Source organism: Tupaia chinensis, unplaced genomic scaffold (assembly GCF_000334495.1).
Source record: "Tupaia chinensis unplaced genomic scaffold, TupChi_1.0 Scaffold000346_1, whole genome shotgun sequence".
Lineage (NCBI taxonomy): Eukaryota > Metazoa > Chordata > Mammalia > Scandentia > Tupaiidae > Tupaia > Tupaia belangeri.
Genome location: NW_006159840.1, coordinates 6,507,758 through 6,517,074, shown reverse-complemented (window position 1 = coordinate 6,517,074; position 9,317 = coordinate 6,507,758). Strand labels below are relative to the sequence as shown.

Below are 9,317 nucleotides of genomic sequence, written 5' to 3'. Positions count from 1 at the left end.
CGCCCTCGTCCCCCGGCCACGTGCGCTGCGCCTAGGCCTGCGTGCTCCGGCCACAGCCCAGCGAGGGCCTCCACCGCCGGAACCGGGCTCGGGACCCCCGCGGGGGCCGGCCCCGACGATGCCGTGCGCTTCTCCTTGAGCCTCACCCCCGAGGCCATCCTGGTCATCCAGAGACGCCACCTGGAGAAGCAGCTGCTGGCGCGGTCTCGCAGGCCCTTTGTGTCGCCGTCACCCTTGCCCTCGGCCGACCCCAGGCGCCTGCTCGCTCCCTGCCCCCGGGCCAGGGCCACAGGTCCCCGCAGAGGTGGCGTCGACGCCGCTCCAGCCCCCGGCCCTGGCCACCACCACCCCGCGTCCCGCTCCTGCCTGGCGGCCTGCAGGTCCCTGAGCCCGGCCCGCGGCCCGGCCCGCGGCCTGCCGACCTGCACCCGGTGCTCAAGGTGTCACTGCTCAACGAGCGCCACAAGTACGACGATGTGGAGTACGAGGAGGAGCCCGACGCGCGGGATGAGGGCCTGGTGCGCAAGTGCACTGAGTGGCTGCGTGGTGTGGAGTCGGCGGCCGCCTCGCGGGACTGCTCCGGGCACCTGGACACCCTGCCGCACCTGAGCACGCTGTGAGCCGGGGCCTGGCGGCACAGGGCTGACCTGAAGCCACCTCTCCTGGGCTTGGGAACCTCAGGGCCCTGTGACCCCCCTTGCCCACCTCCTGGGTATCCGTGAGACCTGGGCACTCTCATGGGACACAGCCCCCACTTCCTGCCTCGCCTTCCTCCCACCCTGGGGTCATGCCCCACAGCCGGTCTCTCACCTCTCTCTGACCTGTCAGCCCTCACCTCTCACCGGCAGGCCTTGCCTATGCCCATAGGGTGCTTGGGGGGTGAGCTGCTGTGAAATGGCTCTCAACCTGCAGCCTCAGGGTTTGTTCATCTCAGAAACCCTCCACCCCAGCCACATCTGCACTTCCCCGCTGCTCTGCCCCTGCCGGCCACCACATGCCCTGGTCCTAGCAGCCGGTGTTGGCTGCAGGGTGCCGGTGTTCGGTGGTGCCCGCCGTGGCCTGTGGGGACCTGGGAGTGGTGCTGTTTATGATTGTTTTCCCCGAGGCAGGAAAAGGTCGAGGTGCTAGGATCTCTACCAACTGGCCTCCTGGGCATCGGGGAGTGGAAGGTGATCTCCAGGGAGCAGCCGACTCGGTGACAGCGCCGTGGAGCCGTCTGCCTGAACAGCCCAGGCACGGGCTCCAGGCGCTGCGTGCTGGGTCGGTTTGCACAGGCACCCATACTCACACTCACACACACCTTGTCACACACATTCGGTCACATGGACTCAACAGTCACAGCCTTGCACACGCACACACACTCCGTCGGTTCACACTCGTCTCCTGAAGTACAGCTGCCACGTGTCCGTGGGGGGACTAGGTGGCCGAGCGGCCCGCCTAGAGCGCTGGCCACTGCAGGCTAGCAGAGAGGCTGCACCCCAGGGTGGCCGGGAGGGGAGGAGCAGTGCCTGGGTGGGGTGAGGGCAGGTGTGCGTGTTTCGGTATTTACTCACTGTGGAAATGAGGCAGTGCAGACAGTGATTTTTAAATTCTATGTATTATGCATAAAGGATAAAACTCCCTGCCTTTTAATGCTACGGCCGTTCCCCACTAACTGGAGGCTGATTTCTAGGTAGTTCTGCCAGGCACGGGGTACGTTTAACTCTGGAAGCGGAGGGAGTGAAATGCCGTGCCCAGGAAAAGCCGGTTACAGCGGAGTGACGGATTACCTCACTTGGTGACTTGTTCTGTGAAGTCAGTAACAAGTGTAATGTTTACCTTGCTAGACTGTACTGTGTTGTCACTGTTACGTTTTAAATTGAAGCCTTACATTTTTAAAGACCCAGTTTGTATTTTTCTTGTGGAGGTCTTCGCTCTAATAACTGTCAAGTCAGAGGCGCAGGCTTCGTTAGTGGGACCGCGTCGGACTGGCGGGGCTGGGTCACCCCGACGAGTGGTGGAACAGAAGCACCGTCTGCTGGGCCACTTCCGTCTTCTGACCCATCTGGATGCAGAGAAATAGACTGACGTGCGCTGACACCAGAGAGGCAAGTGCCGGTAATTGAGGTGCCCGGCTGCTGCCGCGGTGACACGGCGACGACCTTAGAAGGCGTTCCTGGTGGCTCCCAGGTGACCCGCTTGACGAAGCACCGCTGCCTCTGCCTCTGCGTTTGTGGCCGAGTGTCTGACGTTGGTGCAGGCCTGTCCCTGTCCTCTGTCTGGATGGCCTTTCCTCACCCTGTCCTGCAGGCCCCACCCTCATCTCTGACATGGCCGTGACTCAAAGCCACGCTCACGCTCCCAGACTGCCTTTCCAGTGGCGTCCGCGTGCCTTGCTCGCCTCTTCACTAGCAGACGAGGGGCGGGTCTTCGGTCCTGGCTAGTGACCCTCAATTAAAACAAGGTTCGCAAGTGACACACCCATCGGCTCAGTGCTGTTACTGACGTTTTGAGAAGGTTTTCTAAGTCATTGTGCTACAGTTTCTTAATGTTTAAATAAAAGAGAGATTGGATCAGTGACTTGTGTTTCTTTTCGAGGAGATTACCAGAAACTTGGGGAAGACCTCACTGAAGTATTTCAGCTCTGCGTGAGAGGGTTTCTCCATGGCAGTGCTCAGCCCGGGGCTCCGGGCTTTCCAGGGGTTGGCAACTGTATTGGTCTTAGTGACTTCTAGAAATTGCGAGGCTTTTAAGAAGTCCAGTGATAATCAAGTATTACTTTAGAAAGCTGTTTGGCAACCACACTTAACCCGTAACAGGATCACAAGTCCCCGTGACAGCTGTACCTCGTGCACCCCTGAAGACATTGCGTGTATTCCAGGGAGCGGGCCCGTCCTGGAACCGCTCCTGTGTGCACACAGTAAAAGTTCTGCTTCTGCCGGAAGGAATTTCAAACCGGCAGGTCGCACTAGTCAGTAATAAAGGATTCATTTAGATAGTGGCTAGGACTGTTTTCTAGGACTAGAAAGAGGAACTATCGCTTAGTAAATGCGGTTTGTCTTCAAATATTTGAGTCCATGGAGAAGAGTGATGATTAATGATGTTGATGTCAAAGTCCCCCGTAGAGCACTGCTCCGTAGCAGCGAGTGGGAGCTCCCCCACCCTGGAGGGCGAGCCTCCGGCCTGCCTCTGCGAGAGACAGTCATCAGCTCTGGGTCAATTCAGAGGGTAGCCCTGTATGACTGAATCCATGTGTTTAGAGAGTACTTGGCACTTCCAGGCAGGGTTTTCTCAATTAGCTTATTTCTAGGAAAGGTAGAGGCTAAAGTGTCAGAACCTTTAGGTTTAGGCTTTCCCCAGAGAGTGCAGAATGATTGGGTCATCAAGGAAAGGCATGTTTTTTTTTCTGTCTCTCTGCGAACATGTGTCGTGACTTTTCAGATGACCCAGTAGCTGAGGTGGGCACTCTGGGATCTGAGCACAGTAAGCTTGCTCTGAGATCGCAGTTCGGTACATGTGTGTTGTAGCAGGCAACTTCAGCCAACTGTGGTGCGTCGTTTAAGAAAGCCCTCAAATAACAAGGTCTCTAAGGAGCAAGGGGGCACGCCTTTGTAACAGAATGCCTGACTCGGACACCCAGTGCGGAGAGGGCTGTGTCCTTTGCAGTAGGTTTAGGAACCTTGAAGGTCCGAGCATAGATTTAAAGTGTGCAGTGAATAAAGAGCACAGCAGGATCAGTAACCCAGGACAAAACAGACCACCAGGGAAGCTCAGAGTTGGTTCTTTAAAAACATTAGGTTGAGGGAACCAGCAGTTAGTGTAATGGCTGGGTCGCTGGACTCTCACGTAGTCGACCGCAGTTCGCGTCCTGGACCCGGTGGCTTAAAACTCACGCCAGGCGTGTATGCATGCGTGCCCAAGATCCTGAGAGGAGAATGGAGGAGAAGGGACTGCGGCGTGACCATCCCCTCTGGGGGGTGATTTCTCGCTTTCTGTCTCTATGTCTCTCTGTCTGTCTGGCGAGCACACACGCCCTATAGTGAAAACCTCTCCAAAAAAAAAAAAAAAAGAGAAAAACATTAGGTTGAGGGAACCAGCAGTTAGTGTAATGGCTGGGTCGCTGGACTCTCACGTAGTCGACCGCAGTTCGCGTCCTGGACCCGGTGGCTTAAAACTCACGCCAGGCGTGTATGCATGCGTGCCCAAGATCCTGAGAGGAGAATGGAGGAGAAGGGACTGCGGCGTGACCATCCCCTCTGGGGGGTGATTTCTCGCTTTCTGTCTCTATGTCTCTCTGTCTGTCTGGCGAGCACACACGCCCTATAGTGAAAACCTCTCCAAAAAAAAAAAAAAAAAAAAAAAAGAGAAAAACATTAGGTTGAGCAAGCTTCAGCAGGACAGAAAAGGTACGAATGATCAAGATCAGGAATAGAGAGATGTAACTACAGGTCCTACACATTTGAGAAAGGGCCGTCAGCCCCGGGGACAGGAAGTATGGGTCTGTGTTTGCTGAGTTATTTTAGGAGGACGCCCCTCCGGTGACCAGTCTCGTCTGCCAAGTTGTAAACGGGTGATGTGTATGTGTTGGAGGCTGCGTTTTTGGTGCAGTGTTCATCAGATTGGAGAAGGAAGACCTGCCTTCCTTTATTTTCTTCATATACACACGGCCCCTCGCACATCGTCTCCAGTTTGTTGGAAGAAATAGTTCCCTTCCGTAAATGCAGGAGCCTCCGCAGTCGGCAGGAGGCGGCGTCCTAGGTCCTGGGGCATCAGCACGCACCCCCTTCTCTCCCAGGGCTGTTTTGTCCCTCTCCTTGGCCAGGCCCGTCCTGTGGGTCAGTCCTCACAGCCTTCCCTGCCTCTTGACAGCATCCGTAAGGGGCCAAGATGAGCATGTCGGTCCCTGAGAGCTTGTATCACGCCCGGCTGGCTACGGCTCCTTGGCCACGTTTGTGGATAAAAGGGACTGTGGCCACACTGGTGGAGGGGCATCCATTCACAGCCCGTGCCCTCAGGGGCAGCTCCCCTCAGCCCGGCGCATGCCTGTGGCGGCACACCCTGTTGGCACAGGGAGGGAGCCAGCTCCACGGCCAATGCCATCCCACTGAGTCCTTGTCACACTGTCACTTTGAGGTGGAGGGACCAGCACCAGGTGGGCTGAGAGGCTCTCAGGGCCGCAGACATGCTGTTCCACTCCGCATCCCAGAGGGCAGGTCGCTGTCACCATGCGAAAGCATGGACACCTTACTCCAGGGACCTGCTTCCAAGGCTCCCTGAGGTGAAACCAGCTGTCTGGTGACAGGAGGAAGACAGGCACTGAGGGTTGCTGGAGCCCTGTGTCCAGGTGTCCTGCTTGTGGTGACGTGCGGCCGGTGTGCCAGCGTCGGGCTAGACCCCAGGTGCACTCCGCAGAGCGCTGTGGCTGGCCACGCCAGCTCTGAGCCCACGCGCCGTGCGTTCATGCCATGCACGGGCAGATGGCGCAGGCCCCGTGGCTCATGCTTTGGCACAGACCCACGGTGTGGGCCTCCCTTGCTGGAACACTGCTCCAGGGACAACAGAGCCAAAGAGCTCTGTGACAATGACTACAGTGATCCCCACTGTGCTGTCCTCGCACGCGGAGACAGTGCCTTCCACAGAGGGTGCCGTGGGAGTAACTGTGCCACGAGTGACTGCTCCGTGTCATCCCAGGGCCTGCGGAGAGGTACCCAGAGGGGTGGACATGCCAGTTAAAGGAAATTGCACAGTGGTCACTCACCCAATGTCCTATCTGCTGTACGTCATGATGGCTGTAGGTGGATGGACTGTGGGCGCCAAGACCATGGATGAAGCCCAGGGGAGGAGGTACCGCGTCTCTGCGCCCACAGAGGGCGGGCCTTTGTGGACCCAAGGTCATGCCTTCTCCGGGCAGCCCCTGGGTGGAGAGCCCGCGTCTCTGCGCTCACAGAGGGCATACCTTCGAGGGGCCGGGGTCACGCCTTCTCAGGGCAGCCCCTGGGTGGAGAGCCCAGTGTCTCTCAGCCCCGTGATGCCCACTTCTGCACAGTGGTGGGACACTTGGCAGGTCTTTAGAAAAATGTGGGGTTTTTGTTTTTGTTTTTCGCTGTAGAGTATGCGTGTCTGATGGAGAGAGAAGGAGAGAAGAGAGATCACCCCCCGGGGAGGCCACACCACGACCCCTTCTCCGTCCTCTCGGGATCTTGGCGCGCACACGCATGTGCTTGGTGTGACTCTCAAGCTGCCAGGCCAGGACGCAAACTGTTAGCCGTGTGGGAGTCCAGCGCCGTCACCGCACTGCTGGCCCCGAAGAATGTGTCTACAGGGTCACAGACGCAGCGCCAAGGCCCAGAGCTGGGCAGGTGTGACTGTGGCCTGGTCCGGAACATTTTGCTGCGTGTAGTTTTAGGTCACGCCTGCCTTATTCTGGAATTATCGGCAGGTCTGGTGGGAAGACACCTGAGGAGCTGAGTGGGAAGGCAGGTGGGCTGAGCCATGGGCCTGTTCCCTGAGTGCCACGAGGCCATTCCCTGGTGTGCCTGGCCACCTCCACCAGCAAAGCCAGACATGTGCGTGCTGTCAGTGGCCGAAGAGCGTGTTCCGCCTAAGAATGCACTACACTTTCCCAGGAAAGAAATATTAGGGAAACCCGCTTCCAACGAAATTTTACAATACACTCTCAGAAAACAGTTTGTTCCACGTACTGAACTTTGGATGTTGAACACCTAGTGATGTTCAATGTTGCTCTCCTTGAATGTTTCCTCAAGAGGAGATGCATGTGAAGAGGTGGGAAGAGTGGGGCTGGCACAGCAGAAGCAGGGAGGGTGTACGAGGAAGGAAGGGTGCCCTGGTGGGGTGGGAGGAAAGCCTGAGGACTCCCTGCCCCCTCCTCCCAGGCCACCTCTCCTCTCAGCCAACTAGACTCACAACTTCAGATGTTCTCATACTTACCCATGGGAAATGGCTTTGGACCCACATCAGTGTCACTCTGTCCTTGCCCGAACACGCTTCTAAGCATGCCTGATATCCGGGCTGTGCTCGTGGGAGACGTGTGACCCGAGCCTCCGGGCGGTTTGCTGCCGTGAGCACCCCACGGGCCTGCGGATGTCCTCAGTTGCCCTCTCCTTCTGCAGACCGGGGTTTCAGACCCTGCTGGCCTGCGAGGCACCAGCGTCCCCAGCTGTGACAGGGACCGCAGAGAATGACGCCTGCTCATGGCTGGTGCTGAAGGCTGCTATTGTTCCCAGACGTTGCTCACGGACTGCCTCTGGGCCTGCAGCCCACGGGGACACTCGGCAAACTGAGACAGAAAGTCCCGAGCGCCAGGCTTGTGCTCGGGTTAGAAGTTGCTCTCCCAGGCCGGTGGCGCTGGGGCCAGGCCTGGTGGACTACTGTCACCGGGAGCCAGTGCAGTGGCCTCGGGGCACTCACACGGCACCCGCAGAAGAGCTGCCCAGGGCACCACTGAGCACATTCACGGGGTGTGGGGAGGACCCAGGGCTTTCATCTCCAGTTGCGTTTGTGCCCTCCCGAACACACACGCACACGATTTCCGTGACCACAGATATCTGACAGGTGCAGAGAGAGTCCGCGTGGACGGCTCCGTCTCAGGCATCGGGTACTGGGTCGTGACGTGCTTTGTTTTCCCACACAGACCACGACTTCCCAACAGCAGAACGATTTTGGCTGAAGCTTTCCTTATCTGGATTTTTAAATCATGAAGTGATACATGCTCACTACAACCAAGCATGGCAGACCGGCTCAGGTCCCCGTGCCCTCCCCGCCCCAGGGTGGCCGGGGTTAGTCTGAGGGCACTTTCGCCCTTCTCCACTCAGCATCAGGCTCATCCTCGGCTTTGCTTGTCACAACGTGCACCACGCAACGGCAATTTAAAAAACCCGAGGACAGGTGGACTTACGCTTTTTATTTTAGGGGGACCAGCAGATGGCGTAAGGGTTACATTGCTGGACTGCCGTATGGTTGACCACAGTTCGAGTCCTGGCCCAGGTGGCTTAAAACTCATGCTGGGCACGTGTGCGTGCATGCCCAAAATCCCAAGAGGAAAACGGAGAAGGGATTGCGGTGTGGCCGTCCCCCGGGGGCGATTTCTTGCTTTCTGTCTCTCTGGCTCTGGTGAGCGCACGTGCCCTATAACAAAATTCTCTCTCTAAAAAAAAAGAAGAAAAAGTTTATTTTAAAAGTGTGCATCTGATACTAGACCCAGATTCAGACTCGCTCGGCTGCCCAAACGGCCGGCAGTCACTGGTGTGCACTGAGTGGGCGTCATTCTGGCAGGGCTCCGGCAGCTGCGCAGTGGGACCATCCAGTGCCCTCCCGAGGCTCCTCAGGACGGCCCCGCCTGGGCCCCGCCTGGCCGTGGTCCCCTGCAGCAGTCAGGGGCTGCTCCCTCGGCGAGGAGGACTCGCCACCACCTGCTACCCTCGGAGGCACGGTCGGGTCAGGAGTCCGAAAGGCGGCAGTGAGGACAACCACGAGTTCCCGTTTCCCAGGGACACTGGCGCTGAGACTCCCAAATGTCAATTTTCATTTTAGTTTCGAGGAAACAGCCCCTCGCAGATTGTGCAGCGTGTGGCGCTGGTGGGCCTTCACTTTCTCCTCCTCCTGCCCCGGCTCGGGACCTGTGGGACCCTGGCATGCCCTTCAGTGGGGACTGCCTTCGGCTCCTCGAGAGCAAACAAGGGGCCGTCCGTGCTCAGGAAGCTGGAAGCGAGGAAGCAGTCACTTTATTCAGAATCCTCTATGCTTCTTGGTCAAATAGTAACTTCTTTTTATTTTTTCTTTAGTTGTCAAAGAGTACATGCCATCTCCAGAGAGACAGAGCGATAGAGAAGGAGACGGAGAAGCCCCCTCGGTGGGGTGTGGCTGTGCCGCAATCCCGTCTCCTCCGCCTCCGTCCTGTCGGGGTTTGGAGCACACACAACGCCTGGTGTGTTTTTGAAGCTGTTAGGACAAGGTTCAAAGCAGGTGGTTGGCCATGTGGGATCTGGCTCCCTCACTGCTAGGCCAGTGGGTGGCCCAGATCATCATTTCTTCAAAGAACGAAAGCCGCAACAACAGCTGAACCCAGGGCGAGACACGAACCTGTGCCCTCTGGCAAAGCGAGCTCGGGGGACTGAGGAAGCCCGCTGGCTCCAACAAGTCCCTTGCACTTTCCCTTGTGATCGAACGACCGGACTGCAGGGTATTGTTCATTTGGTTTTTCCGTTCTCAAAAGGTGTGACATTTTGTGAAAGCTTACAAATTTTATTTCACAACTTGCAATAAATGGCAATAGTAGACCCCAATGCCATTAAAACAGACTCTCGTGTAAGCGATAGGAA

At 57.4% G+C, this 9,317-nt stretch overlaps 1 protein-coding gene across 1 annotated transcript; it reads left to right on the top strand.

Annotated features, from left to right (window-relative positions):
• Window positions 1–6: 6 nt before the first annotated feature.
• PRR18 (proline rich 18) lies at window positions 7–2,551 on the top strand (the record flags this gene model as incomplete). Its single annotated transcript, XM_006172098.2, is given in 2 exon segments — window positions 7–337; window positions 340–2,551. Coding segments are annotated over 2 exon segments (612 nt in total), but the record flags the coding sequence as incomplete, so codon positions are not given.
• Between the last annotated feature and the right edge of the window lie 6,766 nt (window positions 2,552–9,317).